General features: G+C 58.1%; 1 protein-coding gene and 1 long non-coding RNA gene across 3 annotated transcripts; one reads left to right on the top strand and one right to left on the bottom strand.

The window, feature by feature from the left end:
- Positions 1-9,794: 9,794 nt before the first annotated feature.
- Positions 9,795-16,302, bottom strand: LOC123382266. Its single transcript, XR_006590382.1, has 3 exons — positions 11,808-16,302; positions 11,241-11,418; positions 9,795-11,051 (listed from the first exon to the last, which is right to left on the bottom strand). It is a non-coding gene; the product is annotated as an uncharacterized LOC123382266 (long non-coding RNA).
- A 104-nt stretch (positions 16,303-16,406) lies between these two features.
- On the top strand, positions 16,407-26,985 carry BCL3 (BCL3 transcription coactivator). 2 transcript variants are annotated; one of them, XM_023245186.2, is made up of 9 exons: positions 16,407-16,768; positions 18,458-18,611; positions 23,459-23,567; positions 23,797-24,001; positions 24,100-24,188; positions 24,405-24,482; positions 25,138-25,305; positions 25,544-25,661; positions 26,369-26,985. In XM_023245186.2, the coding sequence occupies exons 1-9, from the start codon at positions 16,513-16,515 to the stop codon at positions 26,554-26,556; spliced, it is 1,365 nt and encodes a 454-aa protein (XP_023100954.2). In that variant the 5' UTR covers positions 16,407-16,512; the 3' UTR covers positions 26,557-26,985. The 2 variants fall into 2 exon arrangements, with proteins under 2 accessions (XP_023100954.2, XP_044902025.1); XM_045046090.1 differs by lacking the exon at positions 16,407-16,768 and adding an exon at positions 16,947-18,354.
- The last annotated feature ends 105 nt before the right edge of the window (positions 26,986-27,090 follow it).

Here is a 27,090-nt window from a genome sequence, read left to right as displayed (position 1 = left end):
GCGCAGTGGGGGTACAGACCCGTCGCGGACAATGACAGCCCAGCCCCTGGTCGGGGCTGGGATGGGGGAGCCCGGGAGACTGGGTGGGGGAACACCTGACCCAGCCAGGGGCCACAGAGGGCTTCCAGGAGGAGGAGACCCAGAAGGTAAGTGGGAGTTAACAGCTGCCAATGTTCCAAGGCAGGGAACAGCACAAAGGCCCAGGATTGAGAAGAAACCTTAGGGCTCCTCAGTGACCATGTCCCTCCACTGATGAAACTCTCCGATGGCAAACCCTTCAGCCTGACATGCATTCATTCATTCAAACCTTCCCTGGGGTATGTCGTTAGTGCCAGACCCCCGTGGGGACATAGCAGTGACTACAGCAGCCCCTTGGGACCGTGACCCCGACCCAGGGTGCCAGAGAGGGCGTCCTGGAGGAGGAGGCATCTACTCCAAGACCCGAAAGGGCGGTAGGAGGGATGCTGGGGAAAGAGGCAGGGAAGGGTGTCCCAGGCAGAGGGAACAGCCTGTGCAAAGGCCTGAAGGTAAGTTCTGAGTCAAACAAGCTGCTCATGGCTCAGATGAAACAGGGTGGTCCGGGAGAGGCTAGAGAGGCCAGCCTTGCAGGCTTCCTTCCAGGGCACTGGGGAGCCATGGAAGAGTTATGAGCGGACTGGGAACAAGGTAGGCTCGTGAGTCAGAAAGACCTCCCCAGCATCCACAGAGGAGGAACGTAGGGAAGCCACAGAATCACAGGCGGGGCTTTGCAAGGTCCGGGAGACTTGTGCCCAGGTCTGAGGGAGGGGATCCACCATTTCTGGGTGCTCCGGGTGGGAAGCCTGGCCCACAGCAACCACTAGGTGGTGCCAGTAAACCACTAGCCGGGGCTGAGCCCACACGGGGCGGTCAAGTCCACAGCCCTGCAGAACCTCCCGGCCCCTGGGTCTGGGGAGCAAATCTCACCTGCCCTTTGCCTCTCCCTGTGCCTGTCCCAGCTCCCTCCGGAGCTGGAACTTGCTAACAGTGAGATTTCCAGAGGCTGCTCGGACCCCAGGGCTCCAGAAAAAGAACCGCAGACAGGTTCACCTCTGTCATCACACTGGAAGCTCAGACTGGGTCACCTTGTCACCCCTCCCAGACGGGAGGACTTCTACCTCCCCTATAAGACTGGCGCTTCCCTGTCTCCCCCACCTGCTTAGAAAACCATCACCCTACATGTCAGCATGGACCCTCCTTACCTCCCCCAGCAGACTAGAAACCCAGACTAGCTACGTCTTCACCCAGGGACCTGGGATTCATCCTCTCTATCCGATTCTCTATCCGGGAAATTCTGCCTCCCTCGTCAGACTTGCCGAGGGCTCCGCATGCCCCCAACCAGCTGAGTCTCTTTGATTGAGGAGCCCTTTGTCTCCTGCTCAGACCAAAGGGGAAGAATCTTCCGACCTTGCAAAGCTTTGCTGGTCCTTCCTCTCTTTGTGGAAGGAACCACGCCCGATTTATGGAATGGGAAACTGAGGCACCAAGCAGTGATGCGGCATGACCCTGCTTCATCGAGCTGCACATGCTTCGGTTCCCCCTTCACCCCTTCCCCACACCTGCCCTCCGCCCTCCCCGCACCCTGGGTAACTCCCCTGGCACAGGGAATAGGGGAATTTTGCCCGCTGGCCTCTGAGCTTGCTTGCCCATAGGGGTGGCGCCTGGAGGCCCGGGGTTAAAGTCCTGAGCTGGGCTTGGGGTTCAGGGCAGGGAGGGAGGGAGGGGCAGTGGCCTAAGCCGCGAGGGACTCCCCAGAAGGACAAGACTTCCCAGCTGTGGAGGACAGGGGATGGGCCGGTAGGGCTAAGGATGGGCAAGGAGGCACCATGTCCCTGCAAATGGAGGTGAGGTGGGGTTCAAATCCCCCCACTCCGGGTCCCACCTGTGTGGCCTTGGACCGGGAATTTGCAGCCTCTCCAAGCCTCGGTTTCCCCAGTTGTGAAAAGGGCATGATACTTCTCTGGATGGTTGTGAAGTCTCCCTGAGTTCACGCAAAAGAAATCCTAGGGGCGGTGGCTGATAGTGGCCGGGGGTTTCAACATGGACCCCTCCCTCCCCCTTCTCGGCACTGACCCTCTTCACTCTACCCTCCCCTACCTTCCTAACCCAAGCCACCTGCTCTCTCCCTGCACAGCTGATCTCCCTGCAGAGCCAGAGAGGTCTTCCCAAAACTCAACCTGATCCCCAGCTCCGGACCTGCTATGGCTCCCCAGTGCCCTCGGGAAGAATGCTGGCACTTCACCAAGGCCACAGGCCTACCAGGGCCTGTGCGAAGTGACCACTGTTGTCTCTGCCCCCCTTTCTGTCCTTCAGACACATCCTTGTGCTCTCCTCTTTCAAATACTCCCCCACGGGGTTCAGGTGCTAAAACATCGCCGCTCCAGGAATGTCTTCCCTGATCACCCTGATCATGGCCGGCTTTCCCTCCCTTTCCCGGCTCTCTGTTGCCCCTCATAGCCCCCACCACGGTAGAAGGAACAAGTGTTGGGGTGCCACAGTCAAAATAGCCTCTGAATCCTGCCACTTCTTCCCATCTCGGCTGGCCCCATCCCGGCCCAGCCACCATCACATCACCTGTAGCCTGGACCATCACTGTCTCCCCACCAGGCTCCCTGCCTCCCTCCTTGCCCCCCCATATGCAGCCAGAGGCACCCCGTTAAAGCCTAAGTCAGATCACATCCCTCCCCTGCTCAGAACCCTCCATGGCTCCCATCTCCCTCTGAGTAAAAGCTAAAGTCCTTGTGGTGGCCCCCCCTGACCCGCTCAACACCGCCCCCACCTCACTTCCGCTCACTGCCCCTCTGCTCATCCTGCCACACTGCCCTCTAACAGCCACTGGGACCCGCCTCAGCCTCAGGGCCTCTGCACTTTTTGTTCCCTTGGTCTAAACACCCTTCCCCCAGAGCACGCATGGCTTTTTCTCTCACCTCCTTCAGTTTTTCCCCACCTATCACTCCTTATAGGGGCCTCCCTTGGCCACTCAACTTAAGAAACACTTTGAACCACTCCCCACCCCCGTCCCTCGCCAGCTTTGTTTTTCTCCATGGCAAATACCTGACGTTGTGTGTATTTTCCTTGTCTTATTGACAATCTGTCTCAGGGACTGGACTCTGACTCCCCGAGGGCCGGAAACTTATTTGTTCACTACCAGAGCAAGGCCTAAAATACCCGTCGGCAGAGTGAATGGAAGAAGTAACACGTCCACTAGTTTCAAAAAGTACCAAATGGAAGAGAGAAGCCACCTATCCACCATGACCCCTGACCCTGTCCCTCCCAGCCTCTGCTTTTTCCAGTTTCTTGTGGTTCATTCCAGAGATTGTGTACCGACAAGAAAACGCACGCAAATGTTTCTTCCCCCCCTCTCCCCCGCCGTTTATGCCAGTGGCACACACCTTGACCCTGCCCTGCATTTTTTTTCCTCTAGAAGCACATCTGGAAGATCCGATTGCATCATGCCAGGAACTGATTTCTTTTTCTTTCTTTCTTTCTTTTTTTTTTTTTTTTTTTTTTTGCAAGCAGCTGCATGTATGGTGACCATAGTGGAGACCACTTTGGTCACAATTATTATTTACCAAGAGTGGTTGTTGGGGAGGCAGGGGAGCGGGGGGAATGGGTGATGGGCATTGAGAAGGGCACTTGTTGGGATGAGCACTGGGTGTTGTATGTAAGCGATGAATCACGGGAATCTACCCCCCCCCCCGAAACCAAGAGCACACTGTATACAATGTGTTAGCTACCTTGACAATATATTATACTTTAAAAAAAAAAGTGGTTGTGGCTTGGCGGCCAGGAGCGCATATCCACCTCATAGACCCAGAAACAGATGATAGTTCTGTCACCAGCACCCTTGCACGCCGCTAGCCGGAGCGCAAACTAGTGCAGCCACCTTGGAAAACGGTTTGCCAATTTCCCCTGAGGTTAAATACACACTTCCCATATGACCCAGCAATTTCATTCCTGGGTAATTTACACAAGAGAAATAAAAACCTAGGGTCACACAAAAACCTGTACGCACATGTTTATAGCAGCCCTATTCATAATCACCAGTAGCTGGAAACAACCCAAATGTCCTCCAACTGGTACATAAATAAGCCAACTGTGGCGCCCCCAGCCACACCCCCAGAAGTGGGATACCAGGCAGCAGTGAAAATCAGCAAGCCACTGACAATACACACCACCGCATGTGTGAATCTCAGATGCATCAAGCTGAGGGAAAGAAGCCAAACTCAAAAGGCTACATTACTCCGTTTGTTAGACATTCCGAAAAGGGCCAAACGATAGCGACAGAAAACCGATTGGTGGGTGGTTGCCAGAGGCGGGCTGGGGAAAGATGTGACTACAAAAGACCAGGAGGAGGGGATTTGGGGGAGGCGATGGAAATCATTTGCATTTTGATTCTGGTGGTGGCTCTACAAACGCAAGGGGGGGGGGGGACGTTTACAGAACCGCACATCAAAGAGTGAATTTTTCTGCATGCACATTTTTTCAATAATTTTAATACTGTGTGATCCCATTCCTGTAACATTCTGGAAAAGCAAAACTATAGCGAGGGCACCTGGGCGGCTCGGTGGAGTGAACATCTGACTCTTGGTTTGCACTCAGGTCGTGTGGTCTCATGGTGCATGGGTTCGAGTCCTACATTGGGCTCCTTGCTGACAGCTCGGATCCTGCTTGGGATTCTCTCCTTCTCTCTGCCCTTCCCCTGCTGTGGTCTCTCTCTCTCTCTCTCTCTCTCTCTCTCTCTCTCTCTCTCTCTTATTCTCTCTCAAAATAAATAAATAAACTTAAAAATTTTTAATTAGGGGGGCACCTGGGTGGCTCAATCGGTTGAACGTCCAACTTCGGCTCAGGTCATGATCTCATGGTTTGTGGGTTCGAGCCCTGCATCGAGCTCTGTGCTGACAGCTCAGAGCCTGGAGCCTGTTTCAGATTCTGTGTCTCCCTCTCTCTCTCTGCCTCACCCCTGCACTCACACTCTGTGTCTGTCTCCTTCAAAAATAAATAAACATTTAAAAAAATTTTTTTAATTTAATTAGGGTACCTGAGTGACTGTCAGTTAAGCGTCCAACTTCAGCTCAGGTCATGATCTCACAGCTTGTGTGTTCGAGCCCCACATGGGGCTCTGTACTGACAGCTCAGCGCCTGGAGCCTGCTTTGGATTCTGTGCCTCTCTCTTTCTCTGCCCCTCCCCCACTCACACTCTGTCTCTCTCCTTCAGAAATAAACATTTAAATTTTTTTTAATTTAATTAATTAAAAAAAAAACTATAGAAATAAAAAACAGATCAGTGGCTGCCAGAGACTGAGGATGCAGGGAGAGTTTGACTGTGAAGGAGAACAGGGGGTTTTGGGATGATGGAAATGTCCTGTATCCAGCTTGCATATGATTCTAAGACTATAAATTTTTATCAGGAACCGTCCAACGTAGACACTTAAAATGCGTGCATTTTACTATATGCAAATTACACCTCAATAAAGTTGATTTCTTTAACAAAGTCGATTTTTAAAATCTTATCTCCTCTTGCCCTTCCCTGGCTGTGTGACCTCAGGCAAAGCCCCTCACCTCTCTGTGCATCAAGTGAAAGAGGAGGGAGATGGGGGAGGAAGCGATCACATCCAGGGTGAGGACTCAGGTCTCACCCACAGGTACACAGGTACACGCAAGAAACATTATAAACAAAACAGAAGGTCTTTGTGAGCCTTTGGGGAGGAACTGGCGACACATCCATGAGCTGCTCACAATGGCTCCTGTGTTTTGGGAGGGCTGGTCCTGGACCGAGCTCCGTCAGGTCTTACCTGGGTCCCTGCGCACTCCTTGGTTGACCTAGAAAAGCCAGTGGAGCCATCCCTGGGCCCCAGAGGGACAGTACGAAGCGGCACAATTCAGAGCATTGTAAGAAAGCCTTTTTCAACAGATGGGCCCGACACACCCATCCCCTGAGGTCCCAGCTGTTTGGGGCGGTATATGTTGGGTGTATACAGCGTGGGGCCTGCCCTCAGCCTCACACACAGGGGAGACAGGGGCATGACACCCCAGAACCATTGGGACTCTGTGGGGGGGGGGCGGGGGCAACCCAGGCAAGAGGTGGGGGAGGGGGGAACCCGGCCCAGCCTACCGAGAGAAATCAGGGAGGGCTTCCTGGAGGAGAAGCTGCCAGAGTTCGTCCCCCACTGCGTTTTTGGAACACCTACCTCATGCCCTGGGTTGGCTCTCAGAGGAAGAGGCATTATTTTTGAGGCTGAAGTGAAAAGGGCCTGTTGCGGGGATGGGGGGGTGGGGGGGGTGGGAAGAGGTTGCTATTGAAAGCAGGGAGGGGCGCCTGGATGGCTGAGTCCCTTAAGCACCCGACTCTTGATTTCAGCTCAGGTCATGATCTTACGGTTGGGGAGTGCGAGCCCCGCATCGGGCTCCTCTGTGCTAACAGTGAGGAGCCTAGCGGCTTCCCCCGGGTCCGTCCACACCTGCAGGGAAGGCGAAGGGAGGCAATGGGAATGAAGAGGCGGGAAGAGCCCGCAGCCAGTAAGACCTGGTCCTCAGGCCTGCCGGAGAGAGGCCCTCCCCAGCCTCTCTGGGGGCCTTTGCCAGCGGAGCTTCCTCCATCCCGAACCTTTAAGGCAGGTGCGTGTTAGGTTTGCAGAGAATGCATTTCTATCATTCTTTACTTCCCAAGACTCTCTGATCCGAGCGTTCCCCCTTCCTAGATTCTGTTGGTCTTGGCTCCTGAAGTTTCTCTGCTCCTTTGAACCTTTGATTCTAGGAGTTGCTCATTCATTCAGTGACTATTTATTGAGCCTCTCTGCGTGTCGGGGGCTGAGGATACAGGAAAGAACAAAACATATAAAATTCCAGCCTCAGGGGAAACCACAACTACTGAGCGATCACCAGGCCCCAGGTTCCATTCTAGGTGCACCCATATAACTCATCCCATCCTTCAACCAACCCTGGGAGTTACAGACCGCACCCCCCCATCATCTCCATTTCACGAATGGGGAAACTGAGGCCCAGGATTCCGGAATGCCCTTGTTCCAGAAAGTCCGGGACTCTAGATTTCTTTACCCTTAAGGTTTTAGGGTCCTAGGGGCACCTGGGTGGCTTGGCCAGTTAAGTGTCCGACTCTTTTTTTTTTTTTTTTTTTTTTTAATTTTTTTTTTCAACGTTTATTTATTTTTGGGACAGAGAGAGACAGAGCATGAACGGGGGAGGGGCAGAGAGAGAGGGAGACACAGAATCGGAAACAGGCTCCAGGCTCCTAGCCATCAGCCCAGAGCCTGACGCGGGGCTCGAACTCACGGACCGCGAGATCGTGACCTGGCTGAAGTCGGACGCTTAACCGACTGCGCCACCCAGGCGCCCCAAGTGTCCGACTCTTGATCTCAGCTCAGATCTTGATCTCAGGATCATGAGTTCAAGCCCTGCATCGGGCTCCACGCTGGGCATGGAGCCTACTTAAAAAAAAAAAAAAAAAAAAAAAAAGATTGTAGGGTTCTAGAATTTTTTGTCCTAAAGATTCTGTTGTGCTTGGACCCAAGTAGACAATGGACACAGGGAAAAGTACTCAACCTTGTTACTGAGCCAGGAATTGCAAATTAGAACCACCATGAGATTTTCACACACACACGCACACGCACGCATGCGTGCAGGATGACTCATATTTTACAAGTCTGGCCAAAACCAGTGCTGGCAAGGATGTAGGGCGAGTGGAACCCGCAGCAGACATTGGAGATGGGAGTGAAAATTGGGGCAATCACACGGGAAAACCGTCTGGCCATATCTCACCCAGCTGGACGTATACACATCATCTACCCCATCCTACGACAATCCCACTCTTGGGTGATGCAGAAAAACGCATGCTCGTTGGCACCAGGAGATACATACGGCATTGTCCAAAAAGTCAAAGTCACACACACGCTCATCAACAGGAGAATGGATTAACAGATTGTGGTGGATTAACAGATTGTGGTGTATCGGGCGAGAAAGTCATACGCGGCAATGAAAATGAAGGCCAATAGACACGAGAATGTGGACACACTTCACAGGTATACAAGCGAGTGCAAACAGCCAGATCCGAGAGGTTGCACCGTAAGATCCCTTTATTTAAAAACTCAGAACTGTAGGGGCGTCTGGCTGGCTCAGTCGGTGGAGCGTGTGACTCTTGGTCTTAGGGTTGTGAGTTCGAGCCCCATGTCGGGTGTAGAGATCACTTAGAAATAAAATCTTTTCAAAAAATAGTATGGGGCGCCTGGGTGGCTCAGGAGGTTACACATCTGACCTCGGCTCAGGTCACGATCTCTCAGTTTGTGAGTTCTAGCCCACAAACTCTGCTCTGTCTCTCTGTCTCTCGAAAATAAATAAATGTCAAAAAAAAATTTTATTAAAAAAAAAAGTATGGGGGCGCCTGGGTGGCTCAGTCGGTTAAGCGTCCGACTTTGGCTCAGGTCACGATCTCAGGGTTCGTGGGTTCGAGCCCCGCATTGGGCTGACAGCTCAGAGCCTGGAGCCTGCTCTGGAGTCTGTGTCTCCCTCTCTCTCTGCCCCTCCCCTGCTCGTGCTCTGTCTCTGTCTTTCTGTCTCTCAAAAATAAACAAACATTAAAAAATTGTTTAATAAATACAATTTACAAAATAAAAAAAATGTATAAAAGAAGGCAATAAACACATAAAAGAAACACGGGTTACCTGAAGGGAGGAAAAGTGTTGTGATTTGGAAGAGGCACAAAGGGGCTTCCGATGAACTGGCAAAACTATTACTGTTCTCTTTACAACAGGTCGTAAAATGGAACATTGTCTTGTATGTAATTCTCCACATTATGTTTCATAATGTGAAAATACGTATTTTTTGAATCCCACCGTTCGGCCCCGTTCTGCTCCTCAGATGACTTGGGTCTCCAGGGGGGGTAACATTCCTGGGCCCGAAGGCAGGAGGGCAGCAGAGGGAACCCACAGGAGGAGAATTGGGATCTGAAACACACAATACGATTTGATTTTCCCAGAAGTGAGCCAACGCACTGTGACGCCACGTAACCACAGGAGGCCAAAGTGACAAGTTCAGAGATGGGTAATGGCCAAAGGAGCCGCCACAAGCCGACAGCCACCCCCACCCGCAGCTCCTGCAGGGCATGACTGGAGGAGCGCCCCCCGCCCGCCCCGGTTTACCCCATCTGTCACCAGCCAGCCCAGGGCCAGGCAATCCACGGGTGCGGCCTCACGCCTTCCAGATGCGCAAACGGCCTGCCCAGAGTTGCAGAGCTGAGAAGCGGTGCCAGGCGTTGCTTCCGGCTGGCGACCCGACTCCACAAAGTCTGGTGGTGGAGACCCCCCGCCCTGGTCCTCACTCTCCTGGGAAGGGGGCTGGAGGGCAGGGGTGGCTCCCGCTGGGACGATAGTTGGGGCACAGGAGAGGACAGTTCGCTGTGGCTCTGGCTCAAATGAGGAAGAGCCTGGTGTGACCTCGGCGTTCCCAGGAGCCCAGGGAACTTTTACATCTGTATTTTTAGGCCCTGGTGGCCGCAGCAGTGGTTGTGGCCTCGGGCTGGGGACATGCCAACTTCCAGGAAAAAAGGCTGGCTCTCCAGGGAAGGTGTTGTCCCTTCCTCCGGGATGGGTTCTGTGCTGTGCCCTGGGGAGTGCGTTTGCAAAGTGGCGGGGACTCCAACTGGGGGAGGCTTGTCCCGTCTCAGGGAGTGGCTGGGTTGACGGGAGAGAGAGACTTCCCCGACTCAGGGCTCTGGAAGCAAGCACTAATCTGATGGAGGAGACAGGCAACAGCTCCCTCCTGAGTAATCCAAACTTCCCATTTAATGCTGGGGATAAGATTAATCTCACCCTCACAGGGCTCCCCATACAACGGCCAATTCAAGCTCCACAACTCAGCACAACAGTCCGATGGAGGAGGCAGGACCCAGACTCACGCTCAGGGAACTTTAGAACGATGGCGGAGGCATGCCCACCATCTTCAGGAAGCTCTAGTCTAATACTCATCTGGATGTCCCCCGAAGGGGGCAAAATTGCCCCCCTCAATTGAGAACCGATGTCCTTAGACAGACGAGGGGAACATGTCGCCTCATCTCGAGCGACCTCCCAGTCCCCAGAGAGGCATGCCCCAGACACCCCCCCCCCCCCGGGGAAAATTCCCAGTCTGATAGGGGAGGCATCACTCACTCTTAGAGATAATCTAATCCGTGGACAAGTGACACACGCCCCCTTCTGAGGGAGATCCTGATCTGATGGAGGAGGGAGAACGCAACTCAAAAGCACAAGGAACTCCTACACTGAAGGGGAACCTATCCCCACCCCAGGGACCTCCCAGTCTGATGGAGGAGGTCTGCTCTAGTCTGACGAGGGAGACCGACTTTTTTTTTTTTTTTTTCTCGTACATTCTCCCTCCCTTCTTGCCCACTGAATGAGCAAGGCAGGGGGCTTCCTCCTCCCTCCTCCCCACCTCTGTGGTGTATCCCAGAATCAGGGAGCTCCTACAGGAGGACGCCACGGTTTCCCAGCCCTGGGACTTCCCTTGGTTGGTCAGCCCAAGACCAGGGCCCCATGGGGGTGAGACATGCCTGCCCTACAGCTCCCTGCTCACCTGTTCCTCAGATGACTTGGCCGGCTCAGCCCCTCAAGGCAGTGGCCCTAATGACACCACCCGGCTATCGAGCTTCTGGTGTGCCAGGCTTGGCCGGGGCTTTCCGCACCTGACTCAGGGCGCCCTACTCGGGGAAGGACAGGGTCCATCCCCACCTTACAGACCAGGCTCAGAGGCCAGAAACCGGCAGAGTAGAAAATAGGCCCAGATTTGTCTCCCTCCCGATGGATGAGGGTGACGTATGGGTGCCAGGTAAGTGTGCTAAGGGCTTCGTTGCTGACTCACTGGAGCCTCTCAGCCGTCACGTTACCGTTCCCGTGACTCAGAGGGGGAAACTGAGGCTCGGAGAGATCAGATGCCGCTCCGAAGCCACCCAGGCAGAGACAACACTCGTGCTCCAGTTGTCTGACTCCAAAGCCCATCGGCACGGATCCGGTCTTCCAGAAAGGAGGTGCCTAGAATCAGGAGGGCAAAAAGTTACCGAGAGCGGTCCGTGAGAAAGGGAAGGGGGAAGCGGGATTGGGAGGTGGGGGGGGGGCGGGGAGGAACGATCAGGCCACCATGTCAGCCCAAGGGGGAGCCCCTGCAGCAAAGGTTGCACACAGAGGAAGCCCAGAGTAGCAGAAATGGCCAGAATCCCCTACCTTGCCTGGCTCAGTCAATGGCCAGACGCTGCCAGGAGCTAGTGTCCCCGACTGGCAAGCTGAGGCAGAACTTGAAGGAACCAACTGTGGGAGGCTCTCAGCCAGCCATCTGCACGCGGGGCAGCCACGCCGCATGTCTTTTCTTGAGAGGTCCAGGCAGCCTCTGCCACTCCCATATCTGTATTAATAATAGCAATCGTTGAAAAATACTACCTTCCATTTCCCGAGAACTGACTCCTCGCCAGCTTGGGTCGACGCACTGCTAACTCCTTTGGCCCTCACAACCACCCCATGAGGCGTTCGCTGGGTTTCGTCCCCATTTTATAGATGAGGAAACTGAGGCTCAGAGGGGATAAGGCACTTGCCCAAGGTCACGCAGCTGGTAAGCGGCAGAGCTGGGATTCGAAGCCAATTGGACAGGGAGCCCCATTTACGGATGAGGACATTGAGGCCCAGCGTTACGCCGCCTACCGTCTGTCTACCATTGCCTCACTGGGATCCCTCTGAGGTGGCCCAACCCCACCCAGGGCAGATGCCAATATCCGTAGATGTCTCCCACCGCATCACCTTGGCCCGATAGAGGCAGTGCACGGGGCAGAGGATGTCTGGTCTCAAAGCCCGAGGAGAGGATGTCGCAATCCTCTGACTCAGCGTCGTGCGTGCAGACCCGGCAAGAGGGAGAAAGGGGAAGATCAAGTCTTGGCCAAGGCCCCAGAAGGGCCGATCCTGCTTGGTGCCAGGGGTTCCAGAAGCTGCCAAGGCCCCAGGGTGGGGAGGAACCCGGAGGTACAGGCCATGCTGCAGGAAGCTGGCCTGTAATCACTCCTGGGGGGTGGGGGGAAGGGCAGCCTCAGGGAGCAGGGCAGTCTGCAAACCCAGGGTGGAATCCCAGCCCAAAGCTGCGTGACCTTGGGCAGGGCCCCCCAGCTCCAGGCTCAGGTCTGTTCTCCTCTGTGCAATCTGCTCCCTTTCCCGGAACCCTCTCTTCAATCTCAATCTAGACCTTCCTGCTGCGACGCGACCTTGCCTCCATCAGCTCGACCCTCCCTGTGCCCGGAGCCTGCAGACCGACTGTAGCCCTGCTAATCTCTGGCCGTGACTTTGCCTCTTTGTGCCTGAGTTTTCCCCTCCTGAGCCATTCCCTTCTTAGGGGATAGGGGTCTGGAGTTAGACAGGAGGGGGAAGGCCTGTGGTCTCGGGGACCGATTGCCCCAGCAGCCCGGGTGCAGGGGACACCGAGACCTGGCACAAAATCTTGATGACCCTGAGCAGGGACTCCGCTCCTCTGTTGCATCTCTAAAATGGGAGTTTCAGCTGGATTTCCTCACGAGACGTCAAGAGGATTGCGTGGGCCAATTCTTCATGGGAGTTCAGCCCACGGCGAATGGGCCCATCTTGCTTTATCTCGGGGCGGAGAGGGTTACAGGGAAGGCCTGGCCCGATGAGTTAAGGCAGGCAATATGGAGGCAAGAAGGGACACCGTTCATTCATTCATTCATTCATTCAGTTATTCATGCTGTACACGTGGTCTCAAGCTGCTCTGCAACCCTGTGAGGCAGGAGCTGTTATGATCCCCAACAGTCAAGTCACCAACAAAGGCACAGAGAGGGAAAGCGACCTATCCAAAGTCACACACAGCTGACACATGGCAGAACCGGGCCTCGAACCCATATCTCCCAGGCCCAGCATGTTGGGTCCCAATTTCCTCAATGAAATGGGCCCAGCTGTTGAAACTTTAGGTTCCTGGATAGGAATAATTATCACTGTTGTTCCTGTGGTTATAATAGGGATCGTAATAATTGCAGCCACACTGCCTTTAGCACTTCCTATCCATCGGGCCCTAGAGGACGGAAGCATTAGGGTCTCGATTTAGTCTGTCTGATAGGTGGGGAAGTTGAGGCTCCACGAAGTTCAGTAATGGCCTGGAAGCCACACAGCTGATGAAAACAGAAGCTCGGGCCTCAGTTGGGAGCAAAACTTGGGACAGGAAAAGGCCCAGGAATTAAGCCAATGGGAATCTAGTCTCTAACAAGCACTATCCTCCCCTCTTGGAAGGCCCCCAAGAGCAAGAAAGTGCCCCAAGGCCCACAGCCTTCCAGCTAGGCCTTTGTTTCCTTCTCGGGACCTTGGATGGGCTCAGCCCTTCCTTCCCTGGGGGTAGGGGTAGAAGGGAAGGAGTAGTGGGAGGGAAGAAAAGATCTGCACAGATACAAAAGGCAGCCCGCGTGAGGGAAAGTGGTTAGACACCATGCAGGACTTCCGGGCTCTCTCTGGGAACTTTCTGGGACTCATCCAGGGGCTGCCCCCTGCCGGCAGGGGACCTCCGGAGCTCAAGCGCAGAGAGGGGAGACCCTAGTCCTCCCAGCCTGGGGTGCTGGGAGCCAGGGGGGAAAGGAGGGGGCAGCCGTCCTGGTTCCGCATCCTCCATTCCCGACACTGGAGGGAGGCGGCTGTGGGAGCTGGGACTTTCCTGAGCAGTAGAAGATTCTGGGAAATTAGACAGCTGCAGGGCGGGGCTGACTCCAGGCCTCCCTTCTCTTCCCTTCCCTCAGTCGCTGCTTGGTCCCAAGCACTCCTCTCTTCCCTCTGGCCCAAGGAGGCCCTCCTCAAACTGCTCCTCCTCCCTCAGACCATGCTCTCTGTCCTCAGACCCTCATGTCCTCACCCTCAAACCTCTTCCTCCATCACAACCCACCCCCCACCCCCCGCCCCGCGCCAGCCAGCTCTCTCCTCCTCCCTCTGAGCTGCTTTCCTCACTTGGTCCTTCTCAGACTTCCTCAGACAGTGCCTCCTCCTTCAGACCTTCTTCCCCTCCCTCAGAGCCTCACCTCCTCCCTCAGACATTCATCCTCTCCCTCAGACCCTCACCTCCTCCCTCAGACCGATTCTCTCTCCCTTCTCCCCCTCTCTTAGACCATTTACTTCTCTCAGACCTGTCTTCCTCCTTTAGGTCCTCCTCCCTCAGACTTTTACCCGTCATCCATCCTCAGACTCAGACCCCCCCAGCACTCTTTCTCTCTCAGCCCCTCCAAACCCCCTTCTGGGCCAAATGCATAACCCCCCTCACCACCACCCCCCCCCAGGCCCGTCTGGGCCCAAAGCCATCGCTCTATCTGCCCTAGGGAGGCTGAGAGGAGGAGGAACTTGGGTGTCCTTCCATTTCAACCTCCTAGGGTCACCACCTTGACAAAACCCGCCCCCTCGGAGGCTCAACTTCCCCTTTTGTACAGCAGGGCTGTGCTCCTCCCCAGGTGAGGGAGGGCTGTCTGGATGGGAACGGCAGCACCCAGACTCTCCAGCCTAATTCCTTCGTTTCCTGCCCTGGGCGAAGCTCCCCCGACACGAGGAGGCAGGGGGTTGACATCAGTCCCATTTGCCAGAAGACCAAACCGAGTCTCAAGACAAGAGGATTCGCCTGAGGTCCCACAGGGAGCAAATGGTGGAGGTGGGACTGGACCCAGGCCTTGCCCCCAAATGTTTCCCCATTACAGGGGCTAAGGGGGCTTGGGGGCCACCCAGAGAGAGGCAGAAAGGAGAGAAGGGGGAAGGGGTGAGGCTTCTCTCTCTCCACAGCTGCTCCCCACATCCCTGGTTAACGATCCACCGGGGTGGGGCCAGAGTCGTGGGCAAAGTCCCTTCCTGGGGACGGGGACCCACACCCACTTTCAGGGTCGCAGAGAGACGCCGCCAGGGAGACAGAGACACAGACAGAGATCGGGAGACAAAAAGAGACAGGGGGTGGGGCCGGAGACAGGGAGCCGAGGGCCAGGGATGCAGGGACAGAGTTGCAGAGACAGGGCGAGACACGAGAGAGCCAGGGGGACCTGCGTGCCTCCCGGACGGATCCGGGGTGCAGCCGCCATCCCTCTGCCCCCCGCCCCCGATCCCCAAAGCCTCCCCCTTGGCCTCCCGTAACTCAGTGACCCGGACTCAACCCCAGCGACAGCCCCGCCTCAAGGGAAATCCGGGAAAGCCCCGCGCCGCTGGGGCCCCTCCCCGGGGCGGAGAGAAGGGAGGCAGGGGCGGGGACCCGGAAAAGGCCCGCCTCTGCCCCTCCCCGCCCACTAGCTCCAGCCCGCCTCTGAGTCATGCCCCCAACCCGCCCGGCCTGTTCCCCACCCACCAACCCCGCCCGGGCGGGAGGGGGAGGTGGGGGAGAAGGGGTGGCCGGACTAGCACCCCGCCGCCCCCGGGCCCAGGCCGCGGCCGCCCCGACTCTGGTCTTGTGTCTCCGCGTCTCTTGCTATCTCTCTGTGTCTCTCTTCCTTGGTCTCTCACCAACTCTTTGCCCAGAAGCTCGAGCTGAGTGTGCAGGGATCCCGCGGAGAGAGAGACACTCGCTGTTTCCCTGTGCCCTTCCGCACCGCCCCCCACCCCCAGCGAAGTTCAGACCCTCGGCTGGGACACATGGAGGAGGCAGGGATGGGGACAGGGCTGGCAGAGGGACAGCGCCCGGGCGCCCGCCGAGGGCAGCCCCTGACCTGGGTGCGTCTTTCTGCTCCCGCAAAGGAGGAAACGGCTCAGAGAAAGGAAGTGCCTGGTCAAGGTCACCGGGCGAGGAAGTGGGAGTCGGGACTCGAACCCGCGCCCTAGGGAGCCCGGGGCCGCTTGGCATGCCTCCCTAGGGAAGAGGCCGAGTGCGAGACAGAGATGGTGAGAGACACAGAGACAATAAATAGAGACAGAGGCGGTGAGAACAGAGAAAGACGCAAAGGTCGAGATAGAGGGACGGGGGAGAGAGAGAGAGACACCCAGGCCCAGAAAGACTCTCCAGATCGGAGAGTCAGACGAGACAGAGTTAGAGACTCAGAGACGCAGAGATAGAGACAATTAGCCAGAGACACCAAAGCACTGAGACAGCGACTGAGAGAGGCAGGCAGCCGTAGGGGTGGGGACCCCCAGGCCCTGACCCCGCCCCCTCCCCCCTCCCCGCCCCCCACCGAGGCCCAGCCGCCGGGGGCGCCGCGGGGTCGGGAGAGGGGCGGGCGCGGGGCGCGGCGGCGCGGGCGGGACGCTCGGCGGGCTGCACCGCGGGGCGGCGGGAGCGGCGGCGGGTCCAGGAAACCCCTGGGGCGGACGGGTGGCCCCGGGGGCGGGGGGGGGGGGGGCCGGGGGCGGGGAGGCGGGCGACCGGCACCGCCCCGGCCGACAAAAGTCCCTTCAGTTCAGCCGGCGGCAGGGGAAGTCCCGGCGCCCGGCGCAGCCACCCTCCCGTGCAGCCGAGCCGAGCCGCGCTCCGGCCGCCCGCTCGGCCGCCGTCCCCGGCGGCCCCATGCCCCGATGCCCCGCGGGGGCCATGGACGAGGGGCCCGTGGACCTGCGCACCCGGCCCAAGGCCGCCGGGCCCCCCGGCGCCGCGCTGCCGCTCCGCAAGCGCCCGCTGCGCGCGCCCTCCCCGGAACCCGCCGCCCCCCGCGGCGCCGCGGGCCCCGTTGTCACCCCGGATCCCCTAGGCGGCGGCTCCGACTCCCCGGCGGTCCCCGCGGCCCCCCACGGACTGGCCCGGCCAGAGGCGCTTTACTACCAGGGTGAGTGGCTCCCACGGGTCCTGGCCAGATCGGGGTCTGACGGGGCAGACGGTCACCAGAGCCAGGGAACTGAGTTCAGGAAGCACATACAGGGGGTCCCAGGGAGCTGAGAAACGGGGGGGGGGGGGGGGACAGAATCCAAGGTCCCAAGGACACCGATATGGGGTTTCTGGGGAGCTGAGAGGGGGCAGAGCCTGAAGTTCCAGGGACACCACTGTGGAAGCATCAGGGAGCAGTGCCTTGGGACACAGATATGGGGGTCCCAGAACACCGGCTGTTCAGGGGGCTCTGGGGGACAGAGCTCAGCATCCGAAAGCCATAGATATGGGGACCCAGGGGACAGTGCCCAGCAGCATAGATAGGGGTCTCAGGGAATCAAGCGGACAGAGCCCACAGTCCCAAGAACAGAGTTACAAGCTCGTTAGAACCCAGATATCTAGGGTTTGCAGAATCAGCACTTGGGCGCAAGAAACTGGGGTTCCTGGCATCCAGATCCGTGGTGTGAAAGGCAGTCAGGGAAACAGCGACTGGGGTTCTAAGAAGACAGATAGTGGGGATGTCAGGACATCAGAACCTCAGGAACCCAGGAGAACAGACTGGGAGTCTGAAGCATCCGAGTCGATGTCTGGACGGAAGGGAAGGGGGTCCTGGGGAGCCAGCGGGACAGAGATCCGGGGCTCTGGGCACCCAGTTAGGTACAGTCACACAGGACGGATCAGGGGCTCATCTGAAGTCACAGGGTCAGGGGGGTCACAAAGTCAAGGCCTGGGGACTGAGGGTTCTAGGGTTCTAGGAATGCGGGCCAGCACTGGGGAGTTCTGGGACTGGAGGACTTAGGGCCAGGATGAAGAATTCAGGGGTCTCCAGGCAAAAGGCTTCAGGGCACCAAGAGCTGGCACCGGAGATACGAAGACTTGGGGGCGCAGGGATGGGGGGCCCCCAAGGATCAGGAGATGATAAAGAAGGCCAAACATCATTCTCTCCATCCCTGATCTCAAGGAAGGGGCATCTGCTACCACCTTACCATCCCCGAGTGACCCCAAAAGCTGCAGAGAGCCCATGCCTAGTGCCCCCAGATTTTGGCCCCGTTCCTGCACCTTCCACCCCATCGGAGTACAGCACTTAGAGAGCCTCAGCTTGTGCATCAGGAGGCCTGCCGCTGCCTCCTCCCCTTTCCCCATTCCCTGGATGAGAACCCAGGCCTCAGTTTTCCCCATCTGTGTGGTGGGTGGATATGTCTTTGCTGCCGTATTTGGCTTCTGACGCCATTCCTCTCTCCTTCTGACCCCCTTTCTCCCCAACTCTCTACACAGTCACCCCACACCCTACACCTATTCTTACCTCCCTCAGCCACAAATTCACCCAGCAAACAGGCCCTGGGGTCCCCTGCTGAGTGATGATGGGGTTCAGTCCCGTCCTTAAGGGACTCTGCCTAGTAAGAGATGGAGGTCAGAGGCACGAAGAGGTAAGTGACAATGACCGTGACCAGGGCTCAGGGGGAATGGTGAAGGCGGAGGAAGTTGCCAGAGCCAGAAGATGGATGTACAAGGCCAGGTTGTCTTGGGCCTCTCAGCAAAAGGGACCTGGTAAGAAGGACAGGTGACACAGGAGGGGTGAAGGCCTGGAGGTAGGGGTGGGTTGAGGGTCTGCTGACTTGGCCTCACCACCCATGTCCTTTCCTCTGTCCAGGACCTCTACTGCCCCTGTACCCGACCCCGACCATGGGCTCCCTCTTTCCTCTCCTGAACGTGCCTACACCCCTGTACCCCATGGTGTGCTCCGTGGAACATCCCCTATCGGCTGACATCGCCGTGGCCACCCGTGCAGATGAGGACGGAGACACGTGAGTAAAGCCCCCCATTAATGGGGGGAGTCAGCCCTACCCCCCACCTCACCCACCACAACACATGGGCTTCTGAATTACCTCTACCTGAGTTAGAATCCTGTCTCCACTGCTGGCTGTGACTTGGAGCAAGGCTTTCCCCCCTGCCCCTCCCCGCCCCCGCCGTGCCTCAGTCTCCTCTTCTGAAAAATGGGCAGTCTGACAGCACTTACAACCTAGGACTGTTTTTGAAGCAGGGGGCATCAACATATTTATCAAAATGCAAACAGGAGAGGGGCGCCTGGTAGAGCGTGCAACTCTTGATCTCGGGGTTGTGAGTTCAAGCCCCACGTTTGAGATTACTTTAAATAAATAAAATAATTGGGTTTTTTAAATTTTAATCCTTTATTTTGAGAGAGAGAGAGTGTGAGCACGCAAGCATGAGCGGGGAAGGGGCAAAGAGAGAAAGAGGGAGAGAGAGAATCCCAAGCAGGGTGCTTGCTGTCACATGCAGCCTGACTCGGGGTTCTATCCCACTTAACCGTGAGATCATGACCAGAGCCAAAATCAAGAGTCAGACACTTAACAGACTGAGCCACCCAGGCGCCCCTAAATAAAAAAAATACACCCAAAAATTCTTTAAAAAAAAAAATCCAACCGCGAGAAAGACATTTCATTGATTGACTTGTCGTATGAATTATGCACGTGAAGCTCTTAGCACGGAGCCTGGTCGGTTAGAAATGCTCAGTAAGTATTAATTCATATTATTATTACCTTATGTTCAGCCCAGCACATGTACACACAGACAAGCTTGAAATAAAAATTGCGCAGAACAAAACAAGTCACCCTTGCTAGATGGGATCTACTTTGTATTTTCTATTCTAGTGTGTTTCCTGATCTCACGGCCGTAGGCCATTCAATTAATTTGCCGATCCCTTAAACTGATTTCACAGATCCGATAGTTGATTGCCTCCAGCTTGGAGAACTTGCCCTTGAGGCTACTGAGAACCCCTGCGCAGGATGGTTTAGCGCTGTGCTCACCACACACCTGAACATCACGATTCTTATTTACCTACCTAGGTTGGAACTTCCGCTGGCCACTTTCTACCCCCCCCCCCCCGCCTGAGTTTCCCCCTATAAAAACAAGAACTCTAAGTGTGTGAGAGTCTGTGAGGCAGGCGTGAGATGACTTTTATAAAGCGCTTATCTGGGCATTGGTTTGGGGACTGGAAATGAGAGGTAGGGACGGAATGGACAGGCTTACTTCTGCAGAAAAAGGGGGACCGCCAACGCTGGCCAGGGAGGCGACTGCACATCCCCGAGCCTCAGTTTCCCCTCCTGGAAAATGGAGGGCTCCTGTAGTACCCATCCAGATTAAGACTCGGCGTAATGGTGTACCTACATCTAGAGCATAGAACAAGGCCAGGCACACAGTAGGTCCTCAGCACCTGGGAGTGGATGTTCTAACAGAGCTTCCCAGCTGGTTGTGGGCCACTCTGTGAGTCCAAGCAGGAGAAAGTGCCTGATCCCTAAAAGGCTGAACACAACTAGTTCCCTCCCACTCTGGGTACCTCTGGGGTCATCTGTGAAATAGATTTAATTTGTATCTGCCCCCCGGGGGTGATTTGTTTGCAGCCTGTGAACACAGAAGACCTGGCACCCCAGTCTCAAGGCCCGCACCCCTCCCGCCCTCCCCCGCTCTCCTCCCCCCCCCTCCCCTCCAAAGCAAACACTTCTTCCTCAGCTGCCTGCTGGGGGAAATCCCTTCCCGCAGAACTTGACCGCAGCCCAGCTGCTCTGCCTCCCCCACGTCAGCACCCGTCACTCACTCGCAGCCTCCCCCTCCTGGCGTTCAAGCTAACCTTAACCCCTTCCGCTGGGGCCAAGACATTACCGGAATGGACAGCTGGCTAGCCTGGGAGCGGGGGAGGGGGACACGCTAAGTCTGGTTCCCCAGAGCAGCAAAGCTTGGTTGGGAGGCTGGACCTCTAGGGACTCAAGAGAGCAACGATCTCAGGGCATCTGGACCCTCAAGAGGTCAGGCGCCGGGGAGCTAGAACTCTGGGTCTCCAAGAGAGAGGGGAGGTCGGAGTACTGTATTCCTCTGAGGGGTTAAGCAACAGGGTAGAGGGCAACTTGGGGATCGATCACTCCCAGGCACTGGGGAAGCTGGTATCCGCAAAGAGTTAGGGCACCGTATTACCTACCGGGTCCTAAGAGAGCTGAGGGGTGGATGCCGGGATATGGGGGACAGGGAGGCAGCTGGAGTCTGAGCCCTGAAGGGTGGAGTTCGAGACGCGCCCCTAGGCTGCAAGACTTGGGGTCCTTCCCTCCAGGGAAGCTTGGTCTCTTTGGTTGGCCTCCCTCCTGCCCCACCCCCCAGGCGAGGATGGAAGGGGGGGGTGCCGGGGGAGGGGGGGTGGCCGGGGTAGATCCCCGGCGGGAGGCTTCCCTCCCCCGGGAGCAGGAAGCGGAGCCCCGCCCAGCAGACCTGTTACTGGAAGTCCGAGGGCTGGGCCGCCCCTCCCGTCCCCACTTCCTCCAGCCCCGCCCCACCCCCTGCAGCCCGCGCGTTTATGGGAACTCGGGCCTGGACGGTTTCTCTGAAATCATTCGCTCCCTCTGCCCTCACTTAACCCTGCCCGCCCCGAGGGGGACGCAGGCCGGGCTTCCTGGGAGATGAAGGGAGCCAAGGGAGCCCTTCTCCGCCCCTCCACCCTCACCCCGGCCCAGGCCCGGCCCGGCCCCTCCCCCAACATTTTCCTTTTAAATTCGGCGTTTCACCAGGTTCAGGATCCAGGTTCAGCGTTTCACCTGCAGAGCTGCTCTTGGGACGTGGGCGCTATTGTGGGCTATACTTTATGGGGGAGAAAACGGGAGGGCCACGTGACTTTGCTCTAGCACCTGCAGTGAGGGAGGGTTGCCCCCAACTTCCAACCCTGGTCTACTCAGCCCCCAAAGCCGCCATCCCTGGTTCCATGGTTTAGCATCCAGCTCTTGATCTCATCTCAGGGTCGTGAGTTCAAGCCCCGCGTAGGGTTCTGATTTTAAAAACTTAAAAATTAGGGGCGCCTGGGTGGCTCAGTGGGCTAAGCGTCAGACTTCGGCTCAGGTCATGATTCCCCGGGGTTGGTGGGTTCAAGCCCCCACGTCAGGCTTTGGTGCTTACAGCTTGGAGCCTGGAGCCTGCTTCGTAGTCTCCCTCTGCCCCTCCCCCACTTGGGCACGCTCTCGGTCAAAAATAAACATTAAAAAATTTTTTTTAATTAAAAAAAAAACCAATAAAGTATGGATTCTGGAAACACATTTCCATGGGGGGAGCCAATGCTCACCGGCAGCTTGGGTTGTTAGTAAGAGGCAGTGATGGGTGAGAAACTCGTTGCTCTAGTAAATGGGCTTTAAGAAGGCTGTGTGGCCTGTGTATATACAGTTAACCTTGTACCCTTAGTGCTAATGGTCCCCCCTACACACACACACACACACACACACACACACCCCATCATCCCAGATTGCCCTCAACTCTAAATGACTCTTCCAGGTTGGGGGCTGTGGGAAGGCGCATGGAGTTTACTGGGACATACTCTCCAGATCAATGCCTGGGGGGATGAAGGAAGCAGGACTGCACAGAAGTTGGGCTGCTGTGTCGCCTCAGGGGGGCTGAGCTGTCTCACAGGGAACGCTGCAGCTGGAATGGCCTTTAGACATGGCGCCAGAGGCTAGGCCCTCTGTGCCAGCAGCGCCCAGTCACGGGATGCCAGTGGATGGCGGCTGCCCCCGCTCATGACCCGGGCAAGCACTTCTTTTCAGCAGAGGGTAATTCCCAGAGACAGCTGATAGCTCACGACCTTCCCATAAGCTAAGGGAATGAGTCCTTCAGTCTGGAAGGAGGGATCTGGGTTATGCGTGCGGCCCAGCGTCCAGAACAATGACTCCATCCCCCTACATCCCACCTCCCCTTTGGACAAACACTCCTCCAAATAAATGCTCTGCATGTGGCGTGCAAGTCACCACTGGTGGAGGGAACTCGATGGCACCTGCCTCATCCCCGCGCATTTCACACATGAGCAAGCCGGGGCCGGAGAGAGGTGGGAACAGGCTCCCCAGCTTCCAGGCTGGCCAGAGATCACTGCGATGGGTTCATTTATCAGGTACATGTGTGCGGGGCTCAGCACCGGGCAGCTGTCCTGGGCGCTGGGCCGTGACCAAAGCAGACAGAGCGCCCTGCCCTGGTGGAGTTGACATTCTAGCGGGGGAGATTCAGACAGGAAACAAGTAAACTGTACAATGTCAGATGATGATGTGGAGGAAAAGTAAGCAGGGGCAGGGGGAAGGGGAGGGAGTCGTAGCCATACCATTTTAGCAGAGGCCCAAATGAGGGGAGCAAGTCTTGCAGGTATCTGGGGGACCACTGTTTCAGGGAACAGCCAGGGTCAGGGCCCTGGGAGGCAAGCGTGCTTGTCTTGTTCAAGGAACAGCAAGAAAGTCAAGCAGAGTGAAGACGGAGGAGAAGCCAAAAGGGTAGAAGAAGGGGGAGACAAGCCCCCACAAGGCCTGTCTGGCCTTTAATCGGAGGGTCCTGAGCAGAGAAGGGGCTTGATCTGATTTAAGTTGCAAAAAGGGCTCTCGGGCTGCTGTGGGGGGGACAGACGGTAGAGCCGGGGTTGAAGCAGGGAGGCCAGTGAGGAGGGAACCGTGCAGGAGGGAGGCGATGGTGGCTGAACCAGGATGGAGGGAGTGAGGGTCAGAAGTGCCTGGATTCTGGATGTTCCTCCAAAGTCCCCGGCACATGTTGGAGTTCGCACCACTAATTTTATGGGGGCGAGAGGTAACCAGCCCCTAACGCTTGTGATCCCCTCCCCCGCCCCCAGGCCACTCCACATTGCCGTGGTGCAGGGCAATCTGCCTGCTGTGCATCGGCTTGTCAACCTCTTCCAGCATGGGGGCCGGGAGCTGGATATCTACAACAACCTACGACAGGTGAGCCCGGGGGCCTGGATCCGATGGAAGAGCGGGCCGAGGGTCCGGACTCCTGAATCCTGGGACGGGAGGAGCTGGGGGCCGTGGCTCTTGAGTCTGAGGGAGGATGGACTCCAGGTTTCTGGTTCCTGAGTGAGACTGGAGCTGGGGATCAGGACTCGGAAATTCTGAGAGACAGGACTGGGACGCAGGGCAGGGCACAGGTCCCTCACAGTCTCTGTTCCCCCAGACACCGCTACACCTGGCTGTGATCACCACACTGCCATCTGTGGTCCGGCTCCTCGTGATGGCCGGTGCCAGCCCCATGGCACTGGACCGACATGGCCAGACAGCAGCCCACCTGGCGTGTGAGCACCGCAGCCCGACCTGCCTCCGGGCCCTGCTGGACAGCGCAGCCCCGGGCACCGTGGACCTAGAGGCCCGCAATTACGACGGTGAGCACCTACCCCGGCGCCGAGTGGGACTGTCTGGCAAGACCTGAAGTCCAAGGGCCCCCAAACCCAGGTTTACACTGAGTCTTCCTGTACCTCAGGGCTCACCGCCTTACACGTGGCGGTGAACATGGAGTGCCCCGAAGCCGTGCTGCTCTTGCTGGAGCGAGGCGCAGACATCGATGCGGTGGTGAGCAGGCGCGGGCCGGAGGCGGGGCCAAGAGGAGCCGGGGCGGGACCCCCCAAGGGGGCGGGGCTTCCGTGGGACGCCGCGCGAGCGGGGGGTGGGGGCGGGGCTTGAAGTATCTAAGGGGATTGAGACGCCAGACCCGGCGGCTGGGATGCTGGCCGCCGGCTGATTGGGCAGAGCTTGGAGCGACTCCGAGACCTTCCCTCCCTTCTGCAGGACATTAAAAGCGGCCGCTCCCCACTCATCCACGCAGTGGAAAACAACAGCCTGAGCATGGTGCAGCTCCTGCTGCAGGTGGGTACTGCCCTCGCCCTTGGCCGCTCGCCCACCCTCTCCTCCAGTACCAGCCCAGCAGTCGCCCCCACCCGCGTCCCCCGTCCCTGGCATCCACCCTGCCTTCCAGGTCCGGTTCCCTCTCGTACTCCGCTTCCAACGCTGTCTCGCCCTTCTAGGCCTCCATTTGTCTATGACCTCACCCCTCCAGGCTGCCCTCTGGTCCCGGACCTTCTCCCTTTCCTCCCCCGCCCCCACCCGAGCCGGGCCCGGTGCAGCGGCGGCCTTGCTCACCCCGCCTGCCGGTTTTGACCCTTTCCCCGGGCGGTCCTTCCGCCCCGCCTGGATTCTGGACCCTTCGTTTCTCGGACTCCGCCCCTACTCCGGCCGGGCGGCGGAGTCCTGCTCCGGCTGGTTCAGCCCGTCCGCCCAGTCCCGCTCTGACCCGCCCTGGGTTCTGGTTTCCACCCTTCCGTCACCTCACCCAGGATCTGGTCCCGCCCGGGTCCTGGCCTCGGTCCGGGCGGAGGGGTGGGGAGCCCAGCCTCAGACCCCAGCCCCGCGCTCGGACCCCATCCCGGCCCCGCCCCTCCTGTGGCCCCGCCCCACCCGCCGCCCGGGCCCGGGTCCCGCCGGGCCGCCGCGGCGGGCCTGACCCTCGGCTCCCGCCCCGCAGCACGGCGCCAACGTGAACGCGCAGATGTACTCGGGCAGCTCGGCGCTGCATTCCGCGTCTGGCCGCGGGCTCCTCCCGCTCGTGCGCACGCTGGTCCGCAGCGGCGCCGACAGTGGCCTCAAGAACTGCCACAACGACACGCCGCTCATGGTGGCGCGCAGCCGCCGGGTGAGTGTCCGCGCTGGGAGGGCCTGTGCCCGAGCGCCGGTCCGCGCGGATGGGACATCGGAGTGCGCGCGCGTGTCTGTGCCCGTTCGCGCTGGGGAGCGGGACTGCCTGTGGGTCCGTGGGAGCGAGCTCGGACAGGGGACACTGAGGCACGGAGCCGACCGCGCACGCCGAGACTGGAGAGAGGGAGAGCAGCGTGGGCTGGAGGAGCCTGGTGGTGACCCAGGTCTTCCTACAGGTCATCGACATCCTGAGGGGGAAGGCGACCAGGCCCGCTCCTGCATCACAGCCGGAGCCCTCGCCGGACCGCAGTGCCACCACCTCCCCTGAGAGCAGTAGCCTCCTCAGCTCCAATGGTGAGAACCTAGCTCCGCAGCGCCAACCTCCCAGTCTCTCCTCGCACAGCCATCCAGGCTCCCGGCCCCTCCCCCCACCACCCATCCAGGTCCCCAGCCCCTCCCCCCACCAGCCATCCAGGTCCCCAGCCCCTCCCCCTACCAACCATTCAGGCTCCCAGCCCCTCCCCCCACCAGCCATCCAGGTCCCCAGCCCCTACCCCCACCAACCATCCAGGCCTCCAGTTCCTCCCCCCACCAGCCATCCAGGTCCCCAGCCTCTCCCCCCCACGAACCATCCAGGCCCCCAGCCCCTCCCCCCACCAACCATCCAGGCCTCCAGTTCCTCCCCCCACCAGCCATCCAGGCCTCCAGTTCCTCCCCCCACCAGCCATCCAGGTCCCCAGCCTCTCCCCCCCACGAACCATCCAGGCCCCCAGCCCCTCCCCCCACCAACCATCCAGGCCTCCAGTTCCTCCCCCCACCAGCCATCCAGGCCCCACCCCTCCTCCCACTCCCCACAACCATCCAGGACCCCAAGCCCTTCGCCTCTCCTCCCCCAGAACCATCCAGGCCCTTGTCTCTGCCCTCTAAGAATCTTTCAGGCTCCTGTCTCTACCCTCGCAGAACCTTCTAGACCCCTCTCCCTCCCCAGACACCCAGGGTGGTCCGGACCCCTTCTCGTTAGAGCTGGTCTCTCACCGCGCCCACCCTTCTTCTTCCCCCAGGTCTCCTTTCTGCATCACCCTCCTCCTCGCCCTCCCAGTCTCCCCCCAAGGACCCACCTGGATTCCCCATGGCTCCCCCCAATTTCTTCCTTCCTCCCTCATCTCCACCTGCCTTCCTGACCTTCGCTGGGGTCCTCCGAGCCCCTGGCCGGCCGGTGCCCCCCTCTTCAGCTCCAGGAGACAGCTGAGAGGGATGGGGGGGCAGATCTCAGACTCACGCGGAGCGACCTCCCTGCCCTGTTGGGGTCAAGCCTCCTGGAAACTGTGAAAACCTCACTCTGCCCCCCCCCAATCTTCAGGACCAGGATTTGCACAGAGGCACAAGCATGTACCCATAAGCCCCCTCTTCCGAGCAAAGATATCTTCGCGCCCCGTGCCCCCGACCCAGGACTCTTACAAACCTTTTATCCTCTGGTACCAGGCCCCTGCCTTGAGTTCCGCCCAAATTCCTTCTCCTCTCCCAGAGCTGGTGGAACCAGGGAATCGCCACTCCCCTCCCCCCCTCTACCCAGATGGATGAGGAGGGGCAGGTGGGCTGTAGCCAGGCACTGATAACAATGTAAATTATTAGGCATTTTGGTTAGATTTCTTTTGTAATAAACTATTTTTGTACCATACCCGGCTTGGCTGGGCCTCTTGCACGCGGGGCCGCCAAACCCGCAGACTCCATGGGTGACCGCGTCCGTCTCCGACCGATGATGACAGGTGCGGTGACTCTGGGA

This window comes from Felis catus, chromosome E2 (assembly GCF_018350175.1).
Source record: "Felis catus isolate Fca126 chromosome E2, F.catus_Fca126_mat1.0, whole genome shotgun sequence".
In the NCBI taxonomy this organism is placed as follows: domain Eukaryota; kingdom Metazoa; phylum Chordata; class Mammalia; order Carnivora; family Felidae; genus Felis; species Felis catus.
Note: the sequence above shows the minus strand (reverse complement) of the source record. Positions and strands in the feature narration are given on the sequence as shown.